The sequence below is a fragment of the Penicillium atrosanguineum genome, assembly GCF_028827265.1.
Source record: "Penicillium atrosanguineum strain IBT 20685 chromosome Unknown utg000001l_segment0_segment0, whole genome shotgun sequence".
In the NCBI taxonomy this organism is placed as follows: Eukaryota; Fungi; Ascomycota; class Eurotiomycetes; order Eurotiales; family Aspergillaceae; genus Penicillium; species Penicillium atrosanguineum.
The window spans coordinates 300,509-323,902 of record NW_026623133.1 but is presented as its reverse complement, the minus strand read 5'-3'; the positions used below and the strand labels follow the sequence as shown (position 1 = coordinate 323,902).

At 46.2% G+C, this 23,394-nt stretch overlaps 8 protein-coding genes across 8 annotated transcripts; 4 read left to right on the top strand and 4 right to left on the bottom strand.

Annotated features, from left to right (window-relative positions):
- Nucleotides 1-172: 172 nt before the first annotated feature.
- N7443_000118 (ankyrin repeat domain-containing protein) lies at nt 173-564 on the bottom strand (the record flags this gene model as incomplete). Its single annotated transcript, XM_056880174.1, has 2 exons — nt 173-211; nt 238-564. 2 exons carry the CDS (start codon nt 562-564, stop codon nt 173-175), a joined length of 366 nt encoding a protein of 121 aa, XP_056745412.1.
- A 729-nt stretch (nt 565-1,293) lies between these two features.
- N7443_000117 (uncharacterized protein) lies at nt 1,294-2,022 on the bottom strand (the record flags this gene model as incomplete). The annotated part of the gene is made up of 2 exons (XM_056880173.1): nt 1,294-1,526; nt 1,584-2,022. The coding sequence occupies 2 exons, from the start codon at nt 2,020-2,022 to the stop codon at nt 1,294-1,296; spliced, it is 672 nt and encodes a 223-aa protein (XP_056745411.1).
- A 724-nt stretch (nt 2,023-2,746) lies between these two features.
- On the top strand, nt 2,747-3,477 carry N7443_000116 (ABC transporter sequence; the record flags this gene model as incomplete). The annotated part of the gene is given in 4 exon segments (XM_056880172.1): nt 2,747-2,837; nt 2,903-2,992; nt 3,003-3,010; nt 3,100-3,477. 4 exon segments carry the CDS (start codon nt 2,747-2,749, stop codon nt 3,475-3,477), a joined length of 567 nt encoding a protein of 188 aa, XP_056745410.1.
- Nucleotides 3,478-5,512: 2,035 nt separating this feature from the next.
- N7443_000115 (uncharacterized protein) lies at nt 5,513-5,833 on the top strand (the record flags this gene model as incomplete). Its single annotated transcript, XM_056880171.1, has 1 exon — nt 5,513-5,833. One exon carries the CDS (start codon nt 5,513-5,515, stop codon nt 5,831-5,833), a length of 321 nt encoding a protein of 106 aa, XP_056745409.1.
- A 1,293-nt stretch (nt 5,834-7,126) lies between these two features.
- Nucleotides 7,127-11,603, bottom strand: N7443_000114 (uncharacterized protein; the record flags this gene model as incomplete). The annotated part of the gene is made up of 4 exons (XM_056880170.1): nt 7,127-8,859; nt 8,925-9,714; nt 9,781-10,463; nt 10,520-11,603. 4 exons carry the CDS (start codon nt 11,601-11,603, stop codon nt 7,127-7,129), a joined length of 4,290 nt encoding a protein of 1,429 aa, XP_056745408.1.
- A 2,471-nt stretch (nt 11,604-14,074) lies between these two features.
- N7443_000113 (uncharacterized protein) lies at nt 14,075-15,090 on the bottom strand (the record flags this gene model as incomplete). The annotated part of the gene is made up of 3 exons (XM_056880169.1): nt 14,075-14,414; nt 14,468-14,819; nt 14,877-15,090. 3 exons carry the CDS (start codon nt 15,088-15,090, stop codon nt 14,075-14,077), a joined length of 906 nt encoding a protein of 301 aa, XP_056745407.1.
- A 516-nt stretch (nt 15,091-15,606) lies between these two features.
- N7443_000112 (uncharacterized protein) lies at nt 15,607-17,800 on the top strand (the record flags this gene model as incomplete). Its single annotated transcript, XM_056880168.1, has 2 exons — nt 15,607-16,101; nt 16,148-17,800. The coding sequence occupies 2 exons, from the start codon at nt 15,607-15,609 to the stop codon at nt 17,798-17,800; spliced, it is 2,148 nt and encodes a 715-aa protein (XP_056745406.1).
- Nucleotides 17,801-20,519: 2,719 nt separating this feature from the next.
- Nucleotides 20,520-22,352, top strand: N7443_000111 (exo-beta-1-3-glucanase; the record flags this gene model as incomplete). The annotated part of the gene is made up of 2 exons (XM_056880167.1): nt 20,520-20,989; nt 21,041-22,352. The coding sequence occupies 2 exons, from the start codon at nt 20,520-20,522 to the stop codon at nt 22,350-22,352; spliced, it is 1,782 nt and encodes a 593-aa protein (XP_056745405.1).
- Between the last annotated feature and the right edge of the window lie 1,042 nt (nt 22,353-23,394).

The following is a 23,394-nucleotide window of genomic DNA, read 5'->3' as shown; positions in this document are numbered from 1 at the left end:
ATATGCTTTTACTCTGATGATAGCGTATCCAGTGGCTCATGGTCACGTCATCTCAAACATATATGAGTACATGTTCTGTTTCCAGTGATCGATACTAATAGCGAGAATTATAGCACCGTTCCCGAGGTAGCCGGAGGGGTTCAGGGAGAGATTGTTGATTATTCAGACTTTATTAGACCGTGTATTCTGCAAGCTTCGTGATCTTTTGATCCTTTTGAGAGGGGAGTGACAGATTACAGATTGATCCGCTCGCCGGTCTAGCAATATCTGCACGATCTTGTCGTGTCCTCCAGAAGAGGCTGCCTGGAGTGCATTTTCGAAGAATCCGCCCTGGGCGTTGACATTAGCACCTTGCTCTAGTAGCATCTGCGCGATCTTCTCGTGTCCTCCAGAAGAAGCTGCCCGGAGCGCATTTCCGTAGAATTCACCCTGAGCGTTGACACAAGCTCCTCGCTCTAGTAGTATCTGCACGATCTTATCGTGTCCTCTAGAAGAAGCAGCCTGGAGCGTATTTTTGTAGAATCCATCCTGGCCGTTGATATTGGCTCCTCGCTCGACTAGCATTTAAATTTCTCAGGTCAGCTTCACTTCACCGACGCAATATTGGCGACTTACGTTCTCAGTGCCGTAGCAAAGAGGTTAGCCCTTCTGCATGAGCTTCCCACTATCTAGCCCATCAGCGTCACTTAAGTAAGATATCATAGCATAGGAAAGTGAAGATATTGCATTCAATTCACACACCTAAGATCGATGTAAACGGTCTTCTCTAAAATTGTGAATTCCGCTATGATTCGCTCCACATTCAAATACTCGTGCAGATAGGACATCCAGTGACGGAGGAAGCTGATCGATTCCTTTTACTAGGCGATTCGTCCGACACTAATATACTTCCTCAGCTAACTATATTACGGTCTTATAATTGCCGGATGAGAGGCTTCTTATCGGCAGGGACGCTCAGTTCAATTTTAGGTCTCTGCAGGTGCTGCCCGCCCTCGCCCCCTGAATGTAAGCCTTAGAAATGGACTTCTCAAGGAACGAAACTCTGTACTTTTCTGACCCGACATTGAACAAATAATCAGGCTTCGACCAGGTTGCCAAGGCCTTGCTGATAGCTTAAAAGGTAGTCCTGGATATTGATATCAGCGCAATGCCGTTCATGCAAGTCAGCTACATACTTACCCACAGCCATTGAGGCATCCATTTGGATGCAAGCCAGAGTGTTTTACTATAGGGTCCTCTCCATATTATCCCAGATTTTCCCATAATATCATCCACAATAGAATCCGCAAACGCCTAGACTGGGCACCCTTTGGGCCCTACCTGGCCAGTAGCCCGCTGCGCGATGGTGTCTCTAGCGCCTAGGAAGTGGGAAGAATTAGGTAGCAAAACTTCCGGTTCGTTATAATGGAACGAAGTGGTGACTGTACCGACCATAACGGTGAGTACATTAATTCCAATAGGAGCAAGCTCAAGCCTGAGTGTCTCTGAGATCATCGTTATGGCTGACTTGGAAGATGTGTAAATGCCTACACCGTGTCAGTAAGCGGTAAACATGTTTGACCAAATGGATTAAATTCTTATACCGATCCAGGGAGTATTAGTGACTCCCCCGACACTACTCAACGTGACAATCTTGCCCTTATTCCTGAGAAGTAAAGGTGCAAAGGCTTGAGTAACCCTTAGTACACCCCACACATTTGTGTCATACGTTCGTTGCGCAGTTTCGATATCCACATCTAACAACGGCATCGTATAGCCAATCCCAGCGTTGTTTATCAAGATATCGAGGCCCACGCCATAATCTTCCACGACTCGAACAGCCTCTGTGATAGACTTGGGAGATGTGACATCCAGCTGGACAAGTGTCACATTGCTAATTGAGCTAAGTGATACTGGAATCTTCGACAATTTTCGTGCAGTCGCAAAAATATGGTGGCCTTTCCGGGCCAGCGCCAGGGCTATTGCAGCGCCAATTCCATTAGCTGAACAGCCGGTAATAAGAATGCGCTTGTTAAACAACATCAGTATTTTCGGAGAAACAGATGGCGTAAAGAAGACTGAAACTTTAGTCCTTGGATTCTGGGCACCGAGCAGAGATAAAGGCGGAGGGGTAGAAAGTGAAGGCCTCCAATCAGTCTGGGATCTGACCACATAAGCCAAATAGGGTTTGTCTTTCCCATACAACCTCGTGACGTTTCGGGTACGGCCCGAGAAACAAAGTGAGCGTCTAAAGGGTAATCTGTTTTCGAATCTTAGTATACCACCCACTTCTTATCATCAATGGTTCCAGGGCAAGCACGCCCCGCGCGAGTCTTCCATTACAATACAGTGTGAAAAAAACTACTGGGGAAGAGCAAAAAATAAATTAGCGTGTTTCGAGCTAGGGTTCGGGAATGAAAGTCTAAGAGTGTAAAGGTAACTCTGATTTCAAATACTACTTTATCTAGTAGGTGTGTTTGAATCAATCGGCAGCAATAGACTCTCGAAGGGTAACATCAAAGCGTGCTTTTCGCCTGGCTGATTATCGCGTGCTGCGCTTGATTTGAGTGTTCTGTCTTGGGTCGATCTGGTTCCTGGGAAGGTGCTGATCCTACCCAACAGGACCAACACGCTGCTCCATGTGGGTGGCCTCCTAATCGGGTTTCCTGTCTTAGCGCCGAGGAGCCGAGTCACCTGATGACGGGTCCCTCCTTCAGCTGAGACCTAGAGCTTGTAATGAACTACAAACAGGCACGCTTGTACGATCATGGCGTCCACAAGCCACTCTGGTGTCAACTATGGAGCGCAGGTGGGAATCAATTATGGCACATCCAGGGCAGACTTCCACCTGCCTCCGGGTAAGTCTGGAACGGAACCGAGCATGGGTTAGACTCGACTGACTAACCACGGCTTCCCACCCCAGAGCGGCCGGAAACTCCACCCAGTCCTTTGTCAACTGTGCCATTCGCACGCGATCCAGACTTTGTCAGTCGCGATACACTTCTTAATCAGGGTTAGTGTAGAGCAACCAGTACGCGATCCAGTGCTAATAAATAAAAGGAAATCACAGCTGACCATCGAATACTCCTACTAGTGCGATCCCAAGCACAGGCAACATAGGTGCTCTGGGTCCATACGAGTAACGCAACCCGATTCGAGCAAAGTTTCCGAGATCATGAGTTCCTTCGCAAGTCTCCGGTGACTAGTCACGGAGATCCGAAGAATAGTCTAGTGAATGTCTCCACAAAGCCACTATTGGAATACCTCCGTAGAAGCTTGGATGGATTTGTGATTATCATAAGTCGGACTCGAGAGGCTGTTTTAAAAATGGTCGATTATAAAGACCTTATTGATGTTGAACCGATGGACAGGTCTGAGGCGCTAAAGCTTCTCCAAAGAAAGCTTGAACAACAAGGGGGAAAGTCAAGAAATTCGACATTTAGTGGAAGAGCTCGAATTTATCCCGCTAGCGATTATGCAGGCAGCAAGCTATATTAGGGATCGAGCGCCTCGTTTTTCGATATCGCTGTATCTGAGAGACTTCTAAAGAATGACCGCGAAGCAACAAAGCTTTCGAATCCCGGTAGATATGACCCGCCTCAGTTTTCAGAGGCCAAGAACTCGATTTTGGTGACGTGGCAAATATCATTCCATCATATTCGCCAAAAAAAACCGTCGCGGATTTGCTTTCTCTCATAAGCTTTTTCGACCGGCAAGGGATTCCAGAGGCACTTCTCCGGGCTCAGCCCGAGAAAAACCGAATATCAAAGTCGAAGCTTTCAGATGACTGCAGTGATAACAAGGGGTTATCTAGATCGGATATAGCCGACGATTTCGAAGATGATATCACGACACTGACGATTTTTATTTATATCTGTTAGCAAAAACAGGGTATTCTTCACGATGCATAGGTTAGTGCAACTGACTACACGTATCGGGCTGAAGACTTACGGTCAAACGGAGCGATGGAAGACCGACTCACGGGTTTCACTGGCATGCCTGATCCTGAAGTGACATCAAGCGAATTCGGGAGACGTCACATGCACATCCACAATAATGGTTTTCAAACTTTCTCTCTTCCATTTCCCGATATTAGAATCTAGTTTTATGGGGTCGCTATTGAACTGATTGTAATTCTAGTACGCCATATGTGGGCTTAGGAAGCGCGAAGTTCTGAGATTTCTCCTCGATCAGGGATTTGAATCTTATATGGCAGGGAGTCGTCCCAACCATAAACACCCCTCGATATGTTGGTATTCTGTGGGACCCTCTGATATGGCAAGGGTCAGCCCATTTTTCCGCGTTTACGCCTTCTTCATCGTAGTACAAAGGAAATTACTTATAATATCACGCCAGAAGAAAAGAATCAGTGGAGATTTGTCCTTGTTTTGTGGTTCAAGCGAGGAGTTCGGATTCTTACAGCAAAATGGCTATCCTGGTTATTACAAAATTCCCCAAGAGACAAGGATTGCAGTGGCTTCCAATGCTGCTTTTGGTGTCAGGGATGCCTACCATATGCCTAAATTGATCCAAAAGATGCTTGGGCCAGGTCTCTTGACAGCCTAAAATTTCCAGCTTGAGAGAACGTGGCATTTTGATCCAAGAACACGACACTCGTGCATTGTGTGGTGAGGATGATTGGAGCAAGTCAGGCTGCCCTACAAGGGTCTCATCCATGGAAAAGCCAAGTTCACCATCAAAGTCGGAGATCCAGACCATCGCGTTCCATCATAATAGGAAAAGTATATCTTTAACTCTAAAAATCGAGGAACAGATTGTTTATGGGGTTCTTACAAGTTATTGTGGATTTGAATCACGTTGTCAGTCGACAAATTCTGGTACTTGCATTTTAAGGGGGATATTTCTACTAGGTCGATGTGTGTAAACGTCATATCTCATCTCCAAGTCAAGCTCATCAAAAACGAGTAGCAGATTTGAAATCTGCTGGCATTGATCTACAGAAAATATTCCGGAGGGACTTTGGCCCGGGAGATGAAGAAAGTGTTGGTTACCATCGACTGATAGGATTCTCATATGGCCCATGCGCTAATGACTGATCTGTGTGGCTGTCCTCAAAGTGGGACGACTTTGTAGAGGATTTTTGGAGCAAGTTGTGTCTTGCGTCACTGGCCCACTCTCCTTGACCTGCCCAATCAACATTCTACCTCTTCCCACATACCGGTGCTTTTCTTGCAAGATGGACGTCACTGTCAATAAATCCAGATTATGAAGCAGGCAGAAGCCTCAGAGCCAGATATGAGATAAGTGTGTGGTTTCTGGGGGAGGCTATTACGAAGACACTCTGCGACCCGTGGAAACCGACGGGGCCGAAAACTGCGGACTACCGAGACCAGCGGACTACCGAGAACAGCGGACTACCGAAGGCCGGCCCGAGAGTTCTAAATGCTGCCTCGCCTCAGGACGGATATCGGCAAACTTATTTAGCCATCAATCTCATCAGAGAAATATAATATAACTTAGTACGACTACCCTCTCCTCCTGTGCACTCCCAAACCTCATTTTAACCGTCATTATGCCTTACCACGCTGCTGTTATGTATCCCAATGACGCGGAAATTCAATTCAACCGCGACTACTATATGAAAGTCCACATGCCCCTCGTTGAGAGTATTTGGAAAAAGCACGGATTGATCAGCTGCCATGTGGTTGAATACACCAAATCCCTCGATGGCTCTCCGTCCATGTACCTGATCGCGACAACGCTAGTCTTTGAGAGCGAGGAATCCTTACAGAATGCGCAGAGGGACCCTGACACAGACAAGCTCTTTGCCGATATACCTAACTTCACCAACAAGCACCCGATTACTTTGGCTGGTGTTGGGCTTTCTGCTTGAAGGGAATCAAACAACTTGTATTTATCGCCAGAGGATACAATTTGACCCGGCAATCCTAAATGCCGGAGAGGGGGAAGGGGGGGGGGGGGGGAGAGGGCTAATAGCCGTTCTTTGATTCAGAATCCAAGTAGCTCTGTACTTGGAAGGGATCACTTGTGCCAGCCCATGGAGTGATAACTTACCGCTAACTAGTGGTCATTGAAGATCACATTCCTTATGTCTTTGTATGTAATTCTGCTTACTCATGGACTCGAGCGTGGTAACCGCCGAGTATTGGTTGTACGGACTGACAATCCCGTACGGACCGCCAAGCCCACCCGTAAGGGCAAGGGGACTACTCTCAACAGCAGTCTCCTGAGTTTCCTTAATCAATCAATCATTTCAATCCATATCATTTTGATTCCGCTTGACCTCATTGATCCTCTCAGCATACTTAGGCTATACGAATATAGCCTGTGTAGACAAATGCCAATGACACTTTTTAGTGCTTAGATAATCGTTATTTCATTCCGACACACCCCTTGTGCCCAACTCGGGCGTATTGTCGATATGAGTGAATAAAACGGGCGACAGTGCAGCTCGCCAATTGTGAAGTATGATACCGTCTTTCATTGACAAAGATTATTGGAAAGACCCCAAAGTGAGCTAGCGGGCCTCGGCAGGTGGGTCTGAGAAACAATCGAAGAGTGTAGGTAGTGACGCCGATTTCGAGACCAACTATAGTGTCCTGTTTCATTTGCCATGGAGGTTTGTGGGGTAAGTGATTCCATATCAAAGTATTGAGGTCTGTTGCAGCAGCTTCAACTTCTACTGTCCTAATTGTTGATATGGGGATGGCTCGGTGACAGTCCGGCTTTGCAGACTAGGAGACTCCAACAAAAGTAACACAGAACTATTCCTATACCTAAACAGAGGTGATGGAGGCGGTGTGTGAGAGAGTAGATCGATCTACCATTTCTTTTGTACATATGGTGAATGAATGAATTGGGCGTAATTATGACCCAAATCTCGGGAGAAATATATTTTGATATTGTGTCAGGCGTGTGAGGATCTTGCAACATAGGTGGTAACCCTGGTGCTGTTTAAGTGTCTATGAGGAATATAACCGGGCTTCGAATTTGAAAATTTCAAACACTGAATTCGATGTCAAAATAAAAAAAAAGGCATTCAAGCTTTCTTCTATATTTTCTCCACGCTCTATGCTCTATTGTCTGCGCACTTTTACCTAAACCCTCTCCAATCACCGACATTCCTCTCAATCCGCTCCATATGTATGATAATCTGACCACCGTTCTACTCTGCCTTTTTCGAAGCCTTAGTTTTCAACTTCATCAGCCCGAAGACTAGAGCATATCCACCGATAGCGAAGATAACAGAAATCGCAGCATCTCTCCATCCCACATAATAATGATTGATGTTCAGAGTTTCCAAGAAGTTGCTGCCATCAGTGTACTCACATACCTTGCAGGCGGAAGTAGCATCTGGATTGATCAAGTTGACCATAGAACCCTGACTAGCCATATAATCCTTGAGGTACTGCGCGCAGGTACCGTTGATAGGATCAAATACGGCAAACTCATCCTCGTTACAGCTAACTTCGGCATCCCAGAGGCCGAAAGCCAACATTCCGGAAACAACATAATTGAACGGGTTCAGGTAGTACAGCCAGTACTTCCAGAAAATATTAAGCTCGGTATATGGCACAAAGACGCCACAGAAGAGGACCAGGACGCTAATTATCAAAGGGTTGACGAGAGCAGCGAAAGTAGGGTTAGGCGCATAGGCAGCGACGGACTGTCCGATACCGGTGTAGATGAACTCGTAGATAAGCATAATGAAAAAAGTGGCACCCGATCGGTTAGAGTTGTGAGGAAGTCTCCAGACAGGGTAATACCAGCATGCGAAGTAAAGGACAGCACAAATGCAGAGGTAGGGAAATTCAGAAACGATAAGTCCGGTAACAAAGGCGACCCAAGAGTACATTTTGGATTTCTTCTCCCGGGCATCGTAGATATCGCGCCGTTGGATGAACAGGGGTTGCAATTGATTGATGACGCCAGGTGCAACGAAGACGAAGTTGAAAATTGTGAACATCTTTAGGTTTAAGGCATTCACACTTGGGCCGGGTCTCCAGAAGGAGAAACCGTTCAAGAGCGCGGAGATAATATGCAAGGACATCTTGTTATTGACGTAGTCTGTGTTTCGGAAGAGTGCGACGTTCATGCGCTTAGTGACGATCTTGATTTGTTCCCATAGAGGCATAGAGAATTCATAGCCATCAGAGGTTGTTCCAGGAGGCTTATTTGCAGCATCTTCAATCATTCTGTCCAGAACGGTAATCATGGTATGCTGCTCTGGCGATGCAAGCCAGATTTGATGCCAGTCCGTATCTTTAACAGCCTCGATACCCCCAGTAACCACATCGATCATGAACTCGGCTGGATTAGCTTCAGGGGGGCAAACGGCACCGTGGTTGCCGAAGTAGCCCTTGATGGTGGCTCCATTGTCGCCGATATCTCCAAAGTAGACAGTCTTGCCCCCCCGGGCGAGAAGCAAGAGGGTGTCAAACTGGGCAAAAAGTTGCGCGGAAGGCTGATGGATGGTGACAAGAACTGCTTGGCCGACATCGGCAAGCTTTCGAAGGAACCGAACCGTATTGTAGGCTGATTGCCCGTCAAGGCCAGAGGTAGGCTCATCCAGGAAAATGAGAATACTAGGCTTTGAAACTAGTTCCACGCCAATAGTGACACGCTTTCTTTGCTCAACGCTAAGTCCATTGCCCACAGAACCGATGAGGGTATCGGCGAGGTCGTGAAGCTCAAGGAGATCAATGATGGTTTCGACGTACTTAAGCTTCTCTTCTTTAGAGACTTGACGGGACTGACGCAAAAGGGCAGAAAACTGTAGGGCCTCTCTCACGGTTGCGTATGGCTCGTGAACATCTAGCTGCTCGCAATAACCGGCCATTCTTTGAAAGGACACAGGTAATTCTCGACCATCAACCATTATAGAGCCTTTAATGGTACCTTGGTAAGTGACGAGTGCGTTAGTAAGGGTAGATCAAACTTTCATTATTAGAGAAAGGCCATACCTTCGGTTTTCCGTTGAGCCAGCACATCAAGTAGGGTCGTTTTACCTGCGCCGGAGGATCCCATCAAAGCACCAAGCATGCCGGGCTTGACCCAGCCGTGAATGTTGTCAAGCAGAACGCGATCTCCAGTGGGGGTTTTGACGGTGTATGTAAGGTTCTTCCAGGTGAAAATAGACGTATTGCGGACAAGATTCTCATCATCAACCTCGGCGGGCTTATCTGTAGTCATACGGGGAGCGCCCTTCTCGTTCCCCTGAGCCTCTTCATCACTCTGAGTCTGGAGCTTCTTGAGACTCTCACGAGGAATAAGAAGAGAAGATCCAGATGCGCCACCTTTCCATAGGCAGGTGCAGACTATGGTTAATACCGCGAAAAAGCCCCACCAAGCCCAGAGAATCCCATAGTTTCGCCACATTTGGGAGGCGTGGTAATGAAGGGATCCGAGATATTCATCACCAGTCACAAAAGTAGCACCAGTAGTAGCACCACCAACGCTTGCACAAGCTTTGTTAGTGTCAGGGGCATTCTCATACCCTGGCCCGTTGGGAATGAGACTTCGGCCCACACAAGGAATGTGTTGGCCATGGAATTCATTAGACATGGCGGCCTGGAAGGCGTAGGCAAAAGGATTTGTGTAATACAGCTCGACGAGCCAGTTCTTGATATCTGGCTTGGGAATCATATAGCCAGCGTACATGGTAATGGCCTTGACAGCGGTTCCGGAGATCTTGGAGGCGGCTTCGAAGGTGTTGAATGCGGCTCCAATCATTCTGAATAAGGCAGTGATACACTATGGTCGCCTTGTTAGTATTTTGGCAAGTTGAAGTAGGAAAGGAATAGGAATGAATCAACGAACAAGAGTTGTGGTGAAGAGGATAGCCCAGAAGGTAAAGAATGCAGCCGCGGTGTGCTTCAGACCAACCATCCAGTAGATAACAACCGAGAAGATCGAACACTGGAACAGCAACACAGGAAAGTCGGCCATGATTTGAGCCAGACAAAATGCAGCCGGGTGGTACATAGCGAAGCTTTTATGCTTGATCAGAATAGGCCGTCCTTTGAACGACTCAGTGACCTCAGACATAGCCACGACACAGTTATACAACAGGGAGAAAAAGACTGCGCCGCCTTTGGTGAAGAGCCCTTCAGTGGTATTCGGCGAGTCGTAGAAACAAGAACCAGCGATCAATGCCATAACACATGACAAAATCTGCTTGATCAAGAAAGTAGACTTCTCTCCCCACAGAATCCGGTACTGTCTTCGAGTACAGGAAGAGATCTGAGCCCAGAAACTGATGGTCAGGTCACTGTTCTTCGGAAGGTGTTCGGACTTTTCCCAAGCAACAGATTCTTTAAATGCGTTTGTGCGCTCAGCGGCAACGTCACTGTCGGGATAGTCGTAGAGAGAGACTTCATTGCTATATATCGCTGACTTTTTGTATTCGGTCAAAATAGCGTCCGCGGTTCTGGGAAATCGGTTTTCCCAGCCAGGTCTAACCTTCCGCTCGGTCGGAACAGTCACACCAGTGAGAAAGTCACCTAACAACACTCGCGTTAACATATCAAGCAATTGATTAAGGAAAGGCAAATCGTACCAATATTCGCCCCCTCAGTATACATCAGACCCAGATTCTCCATAAACGACTTTGCTTGCGCAGTAGGTCCGTAGTAAATTTGCTTTCCTTCATCAAGAACGAGGACCTTATCGAATAGGTTATAAATCGCGTTCCCTGCTTGATAAAGGGTGACGATGGTGGAAAGGCCTTGCACGTCGGTCATAGCACGAAGGGCCTTCGCCCATTCTAATGCTGTACTGGCGTCTAGACCGCGCGTGCTGTTATCCCATGAATATACTGAAGCTCTTGTAGCGAGGCACTCAATAATAGAAACTCGCTTTCTTTCTCCACCAGATACACCGCGCACAAACTCATTTCCCACTTTTGTGTCGGCCGTATGAGAGATTCCCATAGACTCCAGAAGAAATTGCCTAGTCTCAGCAGTATATTCATCAACGCTCTTGGCTCCATCGGGGAGATGGAAGGGGACCTTAAGCTTAGTGGCGAAATCCATCGTTTGACCGACAGTCAAGCGAGGGTAAAACAACTCTTCTTCCGTGTTCATCACAATCTGGCCTTGATATTTGACTGCTTCATCATGCGTCATGTTACCAAAGTGCACAGCACCATTGATGGTATGATATCCTTCACGACGGTTGGCAAGCATCTTAAGAAGCGTGGTACATCCGGAACCAGGTCGACCCAAGACAAGAAGCATTTCACCAGGCTTGACACAGCCATGACTGTCGGACAAGATCGACTTGAGTGGGGGCTTCCGGCGTCTATCCTTGATGAGTTGAGCGACATTGAATTGAGAAATCATGTTCTCTTTCACAGCGGCATCGGCAGCGAGGACCTCCACAGACAGGTTCTGCCAAGTCACACCAAGATCGCGTCGCTTGTAGCCGGCTGCCTCGTCGCGCCGGGCGTTCTGAATGACTTGCTGCATCATGCCCCATTCTGCATTGCTCTTAGGAGATGGAGTGGCAGGAGCTTTAGGTGCGTTGAGGGTTTCGGAGCTGCTGGTCTCGTGGATGTTCATTTCGGGAACATCGAGAGTTTTGCTGGTTTCTTGAAATTTTGTTTCGCAGGAATCATCAGCGAGGGATTCAGGAGATGACATTTTGTCGGGTTGGTGACTCTGCTTCGACACGGAAGCGGCTATCAATAATTGTTGCGAACCACTTGAGCGAATATCTTTTGCGAGTAAAGGACCTCAGCCCATGCAGGGTTTTATACAGTTCAAGAAAATAGTAATATGAGCTTGAACTATTTCTGTACATATCCTTCTTTGTCAATGAAAATCCAACCAGACGCTCGAATCGAATCCACTTGCCGGAAAACACGGGTCAAGAATGGCCATCGCTTCCGCGCCGCTAGCGCGGTCTTCCGAAACCCCGAACTGCGAAGAATCTCTCGCCTTGACCTGATACATTGCCGGCGTTCCGCTTTTTGAGATTCCAGTAGATGCAGGTAAGACCATCCTTACCGATTGGTGAGTCTGGTTCCTAGGAACGTGTTGCAGCTCGGTAAATAGCGATATCAGACAAAAGTTTACCGTTTTGCTCTGAAATTAAATGACTGTGTGATCAATTAAGATAATAAATGTTTTAAAGATATGATATGAGGACCTGTATTAAATCCAGCGTATGCTTTTCAACGTATAGCTTTTTGCCTACCGCTAAGTCGACTTCCTGCACTGATCATTCCAAAGCAGATACTTAATCATTTTTCCGAAATATGACTGGATCAGGTTTATTTTTTTTATTTTCTGGGAATAGTTGCCTTGTAGCGTGGATTGCCGCTGCAAGTAGAAATAACAGGATTTAAACGCCAACCAGCCAAATGGAACACCAAATCAACACCGATGGGCGAGTCCGTACCAAGTTCGATTGTTCGTGAACCTTCAATTACTACTATTCATTCCGAATACAACATCACCGTTGTATAGAGTACAGTCATGCATATGCTTTGTCAGTAGTAATATATTGAGGCGAAGAGGCCAAATATACAATTGATGACCTCTTTGGTAGGCATTAGTGGGCTTTTAGGCTTCCAATTGAGTTTGCATGCTTCGATAGCAGTAGGACTGTGGTAAGAGTTTTTGGGTAATAAATGCTTGCTTGCTTGTAGGTCGTTCAATGATAGATGTCGGTGACCGAAGCTGAAATTTTAGCTTTGATCGCACTGATTCCGCGTCTAATGGGACCAAACCAGTCGCTTTGAATGCATTTTGAATAGTCTTAGCCTGGTATACATCTGCGCGTGCTTAGGTGTATACTTCAAGGAAATCAAGCTTGTCGATATAGTTGATTCCCATACGCGTCTGCTGATCTATTAAGCGACCGTACCATTTATTTAGAACTGCGAAACAGCCTAAATCTAATGGCTGCAATATATACGAGGTATGTGTTGGCATTCATATAGGTATCGCGTCGTTTTCAGCGCATAAATGATCTGATTTAGACTGAGGTGGCTTCTATGACTATGGACGATTAATAGCATATACCGACCACGTGTATAGCTTGCGGTCATTGGAATAAATAGCGTTTGAAGCCATTGAAGGGTAGTTTCATCGGATGTCCAACCATTTATGCTGACCTCGAAGCGCCAGTCGGTAGGTGTAGCGTAAACCCATGATGCTATATAGCGCTTGCCTTTAATATTGTTTGTAGTCTAGATAGCCTACTTCTCCCATAGCACCAATTCATCACTCTTACACATATCTCCGTATTCACTCATCCCTCTCTGACAAATATAATCAATGGCGGCAACATCAAGCTGTAGAATAGATCTACGGCCATAATATTTAGCTTTGGTGACTATCCTTGCGGTAGAAACTAGACCCGTTAGGAAGCCTGTTTCATCGAAGCTGTAGATATCATTAGATAGGATACCATAGCGTGTACTTGTTATGCACTGTTCCTGCGAACTGGTGAGCTGGTCTTTATCGGGTATACTTACCACGGTCGTGCCTTCAAGCTATACTTGTGAGATTCTGGAGGTGGAAAGGTGTGTATTGCTAAGTAAGTGTACGAAAGGATAGAAATATGCCTTAAGGGCGGTGCCGTATGGCAGAAAAAGTAGGGTAACGTGACCGTTCGTATCCCCATACAAGGCCGTGTTATCACACTTGCAACCATACTGTGTCCTAGCTCGCTAAGCCTTACATGGGCTCGGGTCTATATATTAGCTTCTCGATGGTGCTCTTATGTAGAGCGCCAATAAGGTCAGGTCACTGAGGAACTGGCCTAATTGTAGGATGGGTTGTCAACAAGTCGAACAGTGAAGATACTATCGTTATAGTAGGTTCCAAGTAACAATGTAGTTTTCATCGCGAAGAACTAAACTAAGTACATGAAAGAGTGTCCTTATATATCCTCCGCCTCTGAGTTCTGGTCATACCCTGCGGTATACCAGTGCTTAGCAATGTACGGTGGTACATCGGGGTCACGTGTGTCGGGCTTACCGTCACTTAGTGCTGTGGAGTAGAAATAGTAAGAGTGGGCGTCTGCAGATCGAGAGATCATTTATTGTAGGTTTATCTAATTTACAGTCATTTGCTGATAACTCAAAATAAAATATTGAAACCTTTTAAATACAATCTTGGATCATTTCAACCAAACCTTTTGGCTTGAATGGGAACATGTCGTTCTGCCATGGTTTGGGGACAACAGCATAGGGACTTGAAAACAGTGCCTTTAAGGAAAATGCCAGTTCAAGGTCATTGGACTTGGCAAGACGAGCTAATTCTTGCTCTTTCCTCGCATCACTTACAGGAAAAACGCGCGTCTCGTATTGAGTACCATCAATATCATTTAGAACTTCGACAATTTCGCGAATCGTATAGTTTCCATTTGGGACTTTTATCGTTCGCTCTGTTGTTCCAGATTCAAAAGGCAGAAAGATAGAATCAACGGTATACTTCGCGGTACTAAAATATCGACTTGTCAATAATAGGAGCAGTAATAGACTCTAGAAACTCACTCTGCCATGGAGGAAAAAGACTTGACATCGTCAAGGTTTCCATAGTATGTGAGTTTTCGACCAGGCCTGTCCAGTCCAAAGACATCTGACAATATGAACGTCTCCAAAAAAGCTCCGATGATCATCTCGGTGAAGATAAATCCAGAGACCTCACCTGCGCGTTTTCTCAAATGCTCACGAGTCAGATGTTTGTCTCGGAAATAGCGCTCTTGAAGAAAAGCGGGCTGCATAATATCAACTCCAAATTCGGATGGGTAGAAATGAGTGACACCCGCTCGAATAGCGGCATCAATCATTTGCGGCTGGTCAGCCATAATCGAATTCCCAGCAAGGGATATCGCGACATCAAATTCTATCAAGTGTTAATTAACTTTAAGAACACTCAATTCGAGAAATATCTTAAGAGTACCTTCGTAAGACTTTGCATCTTTGTAGCTTCCCAGGATGATATCGATCCCATCTTTGGCAGCGGTATCAAACTTGTCCTTCTTTTCTGGCGCGGAAAGAATGGCTATGCGTGAAAATCTGGCCTTTTGTTCCAATAATGCTTGAACCATGAAAGGCCCAAGATTCCCACTGGCACCTACAACGATGATGGCGGGAGCAGTAATAGATCCGGACATTCTCAGGGATCAACTAATCTTTTGAAGGTGAGCACTTGAGACTTGAGATTCGATCAAAGAACTTTTGGAGGGATATTTCTCGAGATAAAGAGTCAACCTTGCATTCTAAAGGGGTGACAAATCGACTCAAGTGGAGTGATTCCACTCCACTAGACCGCCATTTTTGATGACAAATACACGGGGTAGGTGATTGACATATTGCCATATCGATTATCAATCCAAAGGATATGAGCGACTCCACAGAAACTCTATTCTACCGGAGCTTAACGGCCTTCGGAAGTCCGTGGGATCTCGGTCCGTCGGCAAACCGTATGATCTTGGTGATGGATGAGTAATCGGGGTTACTCATCCAGTTCGAACTTTTTAAATTGGTGCTCTTCTCATCAGCGCAATTGAACAGGATGATGATCCTGTCGACAGTGATTTCACCAAAATTATACGGTAGCTTCCCAGGATAGGTGTCGATTTTGAACCTTGGCGCCGCTCGGGTACGGGCAATATCTCCTGCCATATGCCATGGACCCTTCACAACACATGTCAAACTCAGGATTTGACCTCAGGCATTCCGCCTTAAGTGGGAAGATATCTCGACACAGTTGTGATCAATGCAGACGTAAAAAAGTACGTTGTGATCGTATCCAGCCATGCTCAACATGTCTCCGAGATAGGACTCAATGCATCTTTCAAGAGGTCAAAAAGAAGCGTCGCAGATACACCCAACCTGTGAGCCCTGATATCTTGGCTCGCATTGAGAAGCTCGAGGAAAGGATCAAAAGCGTGCCTGGGATCTCTTCTTTTTTCTCTGATAGTTATAAGGATACTTCCGATTCGCACCAAGCGAGACACGATCGCGCAGCCACGAGCGCAATTCACACCAGACACGAAGCTTCGGATACGGGGTTTGCTACTTCGTCAATACATGGAAACTATTCTGACCCTGGTCGCCTAGCCGTGCACCAAGAAAAAAGCCGGTATATGAGCAATAGAGTGTGGAACGTCCTTGCCAATGATGTGAGTACATGTAACCTGAGATTTTCGGCTACATTAACCTTTCCAGGTTGAGGAAATGCAGGACGTATTAGATTCGTCGACATCAGAAGATGACTCGGAAGAGCCCTTGCCGACGGATGACATCTTTCAGGGGTTTCTTTTTGGCATGACGTCTCCTTGCAATTCTTTACATAGATTCTACCCACCGGCGGATAAGGCTTGCTACCTGATGAAAACCTACGAGGCAAATGTTGCTCCATTGGTGCCAATACTCCACTGGCCAACAGTACGAGACCGTATTATGAGTATCGTTCAGGGGGAGTGCTTTGCAGATGAAATCACCAAGACTTTGATGTTTTCAATTTATTATGCCGCCACTGCGAGCCTGTCTGCAGACGAATGTCATAGTCAGCTCGGTGTGGGTCGAGTTGTCTTATTGAGTAAATTTCGTTTTGCAGTGCAACAGGCCATTGCGGAGGCAGATCTGCTGAGCACGCAAAGTACGATGCTAGTACAAGCTGTGGTGCTATTTTTGACGGCAGTGCGCCGAGAGGATAACACCAGATTTGTATGGTCTATGACGAGCATGATTGTCCGTATTGGGCAGTATCTTGGTTTGCATCGCGATGGTTCACAGCTCGGACTAACGTCGTTCGAAACGGAAATTCGCCGACGATTATGGTGGCACATTGTCATGTTGGATATGCGATCTTCAGAGGAACATGGAACTGACAGCCAAATTTCAGAGGGAATGTACAACACTGAACTTCCTTCTAATGTGAATGATGCTTCTATCTACCCAGGAATGACGGAGCCTGTAATACCGCAAACAGGCTTCACCGAGATGACATTCTGCCTCATTCGATGCGAGGTGGCGGTTGTTCTCAACAAGGTGACTTCTGCAATTCAGTCGAGTTCTGGCAGTCAAAATGTTCAACAAAGACGGGAGCAAATGGTCGAAGCAACTAGCGATCAAATTCGACAAAAATACACTAACTTTTGCGATGAATCCATCCCATTGCAAAAGGTCTGCGTGTTGGTTTCTCGACTTGTCCTCGCTAACCTGTGGATCAACGTTTATTTCCGTCGATCAGACAATCACCTCAACCTGAGAGAAATGTCTATTCAGACCCGAGATGAGCTTTTTAGCCTGTCACTTGAAGTGATCCGGGCTTCATTCGCACTGGAAAGTAATGAACAGACGCATCGATGGAGTTGGTTATTCCACGCCAATGCACATTGGTGTTATGTTGCTTTCTTGCTTTCTGAATTATGTGTCCGATCACCAGATGCATTCACAGATGAAGCATGGGGGGTGATCGACCGGGTGCAAAACAAGTGGCAGTTGACGCAAAGACATGATAAGAAGGGGATGTTGTGGCGGCCCCTGCAACGACTATTACAAAGGGCAACGTCAACCCGGTCACAAAATATGGCTCTGCAAGAACACAATGGTCAAGAACGACCCACGTTATCTGTCATCTTCGATACCCTCACGGAGCCAAACAGATACGCAAAGTCAGACCTTCCCAAAACACAAGACCAGATTGCGGGTTCTCTTGCTGCATCTGCTTCGCAGGAAATAAATGCTTCATCTACTACCTTGAACCGAGCTGACGTAGCTGATAACAATGGCCACATTTTCGGGGGCTTTCTTCCGGCGGCTGGGGTGTCGGAACTCGAGATGATGATGTCAGAAGCAAATTGGGCCTTTCTGTGAGGGCTAGGGGGTCTTTTAGCGATGGAGCAATCGTTGTATTCCTCGGTCTGTCACCACATTTGTTCACCAAGTGAAATCAGTCCTTATGTGAAAGGGAGTTGATTGAATCAATTAATCAACGACCATTTAACCTGAAAAGGCCTAACTAGATGCACCGAGGCTATACAGGCGCTTCGTCCAAATCCGAAGCAGAATTTGATGTCCTTAACTAGAGACTCGCGGCTTGCAATAAACAGTCATACAAAGGAAAATCGGCTTTCCACGTGAGGCCGGCACAGAAATGAGCGTTTTGTGTCCAATACCCACGCATAATGAAGCCTAAATAAAATTGAGCCCAGATTGATAATGCCCACAGCGTTCTACTCCATCTGCTTCCCCTCGTTCACGTCGTATGCTCCCGCCTCTCGCTCGTCAGTCCCATATCTAGGTGCTTCGGGTCTCAATTGATTGAGGCGCAATGTGAATCGGTAATAGTTGAGTGTCGACCAGTCACGGTGGTCGGTCTTATCGTTCGTTAGTGAATACATAGCGTCTTCACAACCTATCTCATGGCCGCAAGGCCAATATGTTCGTGATCGTCCTGGTCAGATTCCGCCTCTAATCCTGCGTATTGGAACTAGCCAAGAAGACTAGTTTGGTGCATTGTCGCAGCGGCATAGCGGGCGCCATGCGGGTAAGACTACGATTGCACCGTAGTCTATAGTGTCCCAAGGTCGGTACGAACGATCTTGTCGAGTATAGTTCGCCTCAGATCATTATACGGCGAACACTGGAGTAGGCTATGTCTCGGTGTTTGAGGTCCTTAGTCACAGCGATAGCAGTCTGTTTCTCTTTCCTCGATTTTATACAAGAAATATTCTTAGCAATACGCATTGATCTTATCCAGATGATGGTCAGCGTACACGGTTTGAACAGTTCCTTGGATAACTCCAAAGCCTTACGACTCGGCGCCTTGATTAGGCGTTTGGCCAGTTTAGCCGTCTTGTCCCTCACATTGCCTCTTCCACCGTTCCTTGATCCGCTGGCGAACGCATCGTTTCGCTGCGCAGGAAAGACGGACAAAGTTTTTCTCTGCGCCCGCCTCTGCGCCGTCAAGAGAAAATCCCGCGCCCCAAAATACGGGCTGTACAAGTCCATTACCAGAAATACCTATTGTAGTGGTGGAACGCATAACATAATGGATGCAATTGCGGCCTGAGGTGTCACGAATACCTTGGGCGTAAGCAATAGTTTCTACGTGAGGATAGATATAGAACATGCATTTACCCAATTCACTCAGGTTGTCACTACATTCTTTGATTTATGACGCAGCATTAAGTACAGTCCGTACGGCCTCATTCAGGGTCAAAATCAAGGTAGGCTTCGAGAGGCAGAGGCGATGTTCGAAAGAGCGCTGGAAGGAAAGGAGAAGGCGTGAGGACGAGAACATACGTCGACGCTAGATATTGTCAACAACCTCAGCATCCTCTACGCAGATCAAGGCCGGCTTCGAGAGGCAGAGGTGATATACGAACGAGCACTGAAAGGCTACGATGCGGCTATTGGTGCGAAATCAACTTTCACGTACATCCCTGCTTTGAACACTCTTAAGAACTTTTGCCTTCTATGTGAAAACAATGGGAAAGTTGACGCTGCTCTGCTGTATTATCAGCGGGTCTTGGTAGTCACTGAGGCTGTTTGGGGCTAGGATGGCAAACGGTATACCTGGCTTTCCAACAGGCTAAGCTATCTACATCGTGACACGTGTGAGGTTTCTGACGGAGAAGAGTCTGTTCAGAAGAAAACAGCTAAGCAGGGGCCAAAATGGAAGAAAGTGAGAGTGAAGCTCCCCGGTATGTATAAGCGTAAACAAGCCATGCAAAGGATCAAGACATGCCTCCCACCTACTTTTTAATATGTCTTGTTATATATGTACAGCCTTTTCACCTTGATGTATAATATTAACAGCCAGAGATACTGATCTACTCTCCGCGGGTTTCTGGACATATCATGCACTTTCATTGACCCAAGCAGCCATCTATCCCCTCTTAAGTCGATAAAATCTTGACAGGACATCTGAATGTTCTGTAAATTTACGCTGTCACATTTTGTTTCGTATCGTTCCAAAGACACAAGAGCTATCCACTTATAGATAAGGGTAATAGTCCCGTGTCGCGTACCCACACCTGGAGCGCTATTAGGGTAAAATGATTCACCGCTGTCTTGGTAGCGGGGCTCTCGTTAAAACTTTCGACAGTGCGAAGCAGATTTCACTAATGATTGTAGTAAGCCCTTCACTCGTTCCTCGTTTCAGGGCACTTTGAACAAGTGAAAAATATTATTGGTGATATGAGGATGATGCAGATCAGGAACCAAGCCGCACGATGGGAATGAGTTCCCGGTATATCCATATGAAGAGTTAAGTTGATTGAAAATCAACTTGATCTTCTCTTCATCAATATATAAGCTTATCTCTTTGAAATCTTGAAATTAAAACCAACTTTTTTCCGTTTAATTACAGCAGATTCTTATTTTGGTTCTCTGACCTCATATATATTCCAGTATCCCTCTAATCCAAAATCAAATGGCGGCCTCCTTTTTTGGAAAAAGCATTTTCGCATCGAAATTTCATTTCACTATGTGGATGACTCTTTTCTTTCATTACCTACGTTTCAGGGCACCACCTCATTGGAAAATACTTTCCCTTGGAAGGTTCACTGAATGTGATCTTGACCGTCCAATGAAACTTGGCAAATTTGCAGGGATCCCCGCACTCGCACCTGTCTCCCGCAAGGCTGGCTCGCTCGCCACGACCAACGAAACATATCTTGAGAATTCCGGTAAGATGGAACTCCTAGATTCAAACAAATTCACGTCAGTTGTAGCCGACTTACTACGGCAAAACAAAATCCCCGGTCTGTCAATTGCTGTCGTTCACAATAATGAAATTGCCTCGAGAGGTTACGGTGTGGCGAGTTACGAAGACAACATACCTTGCACTGGGGATACACTATTTGACATCGCCTCATCCTCAAAGTCCCTGACTGCTGCATCCGTGGCCTTGCTCGTGGATGACAAGAAACACCCTGAAGTGCAATACGAAGCGCTTATGTCGGATCTCCTACCAGACGACTTTGTCATGCAAGAAAAGATGTATACTGATAGTATCACTGTCGAAGATGTTCTCAGTCACAGAACTGGCATGGCTAGGTGAAAGATTATATGTTCAACAATAAGAGTAACATCTAATTGCTCGAACAGACATGACAGTTCCTGCATGGGACCGAGCGCAATCCATCCCGATAACGCCAAGTCCATCACAAGAAACCTCCGAAACCTCAAAGTTGCTGCCCCTGTGCGCTCACGATATCTGTACTGCAACCACATGTTCACTGTGGCTTCACATCTCGTTGAGGAAGTATCAAAGCAAAGCTTCTCCGACTTTCTAGATGAACGAATCTTTGCGCCACTCAATATGAAATCGACTACCCTGCAGCCCTCAAGTGCTCATTCTAAGGGTTGGAGGAATCGAATGGCAAAGGGCTACATTTGGGAAGACAATGGATGGCGCGGTCTTGATCCGCAGGACTGTCCTGAAGGCCAGGGCGCAGGCTCCATTATTTCAAGTGCTAACGATTTCATCAAATGGGTGAAAGCTTTGCTTTATCATGAAGAGCCGATCACCAATAGGGTCTACCAGGGACTTACAAAAATGCGCTCGATTGTGAACCCGAATTCAAGGAGATTGAAGGCCCATACTACCCCGGCTAACTACACGGCTGGTATGGAGGTATATTTCTATCGTGAAAACATGGTCATTGGACATGATGGTAATATTCCGGGATTTTCGAGTCGTTTCATTTTTATGCCTGACCGGAAATTCGGTGCTGTGGTGATGGGGAATTCCACCGGGGCTGGTTCGGCAGCCACGACGATTATGAGAATGCTGATGGATGAGGTGCTTGAAATTTTATTTGAAGACCGTCTGTTACAAATGGCCATTGGTCCAAAACAAAAGGAGCCGAGGAAACCCCTTATGAATCAAATCAAGCCCAAACACCAAAAAGATCTTCTGCCGAAAGATGAGCGATTAGGGCAATTCAAGGAGCAATCTGAATCGCAATCTATACAACAGAACCACACGACCAAAATGAGGCAGAATAGCAAAGATATCAAGAAAGAAAAGGACAAAGCAACGCCACGGAGATTCAGGCAAAAGGAGGGAGAAAAGCTGAAGAATGACAGCAAAAGTTCTCCTCAAGGAATATCTCTAGAAGCCTATGTGGGCAGCTACTGGAACGCAGGCTATCACACCCTGACCGTTCTAATACAAGACGGGCAGCTTTTTATCGACGCTACAGATCGCTCGATGGGTTTCACCATGACGTTCGAGCATTTCAAGGATCAGGCCGAGTGTATTGCCAATTTGAAGGACAATGTCGAGCTTACAGACAGTCCGGTCAATGCGAAGTTTGTGTTTGGGGCTGACAAAGCTCTGATGATGGGATTAGATCTAGAGCCTGTTATTAAGGAGATGATATGGTTCAGACGATGCAGTGATGCTTTCGAATAATTTAGACACGATACCGGGGCACAAATGCACTAGCTGGTGGTGATTCTCAGCTTATGTTTTCGTGCGACGAAGATCTATTCGCTATGTTGATCGGATACGCATGGGATTGCACTTCTGGTTATATATCAAAGGATCTATGTTTATGACCTGACTGCATGCCTACACCAGTCCTAGTAATTAAACCAAAAGCCTTACCTATAATGAATATGAAAAGTTCCGTCGGTGCATCCATGGTAGCGTCGATTGATGCACTTGGAGCTTTCTCTTACCTTCACACTAAGGCTCCATCCTGGATCGCCCGTGTATCAGCTCTCACTGATCACTTCGCACCCCACCATGCCGTATATTCTGAAGCGAGACTGGTATCTTCGACAGGCCTTTCTCTCACTCAGTATTCTTCACGTATATTTTGTTCCCTAAGCAACCTTCAGTTTTTCATCTTTTCATGAGTACCACAACGCAGCTGTCGCAAACCGAGGGCACGGCGCCGTTGACAAATTCGATACCTTCGGTAATCGAAAAAACACGACAACAATGCTCTGTATTCGCACAGCCCCCCGGAGTCGAAGAAAGAAAACAACGGCAGAGACCCTGAATTTTGCGGTGGTGAACCTTGTGGTGGTGATGCACCATTCGACGATTCTGGCGCCAGCGGCTTCACTTTGCAGATAGCCGTCATGGCACTTGCCATGAGAACGTTCTTGGTACGAGTTTGTCAAAAATTCTTCCAATCTAGGTACAAAATAACAACCAATTTCATGATCAGAATTCGTTGGATATGGTGAGTAGGTCCATGCATCGAACTCTACCTATAACCATAATAAACCTTGCAAAAAAGCTAACAAGCATGTTTCTTTCACACAATTGTCGCAACAGCGATCCCAAAGATCACAGATTACTTCGGTGGTATTGAGGAAGAGGGTTGGTATGGATCGGCCTTTTTATCGCACCGGGGAGCTTCCAAGCTGCATGGAGAAAGGCATACAAGTACTTTCCACTGAAGATATCGTTCATTATTGTCACAGGCCAGTACAGGATAATT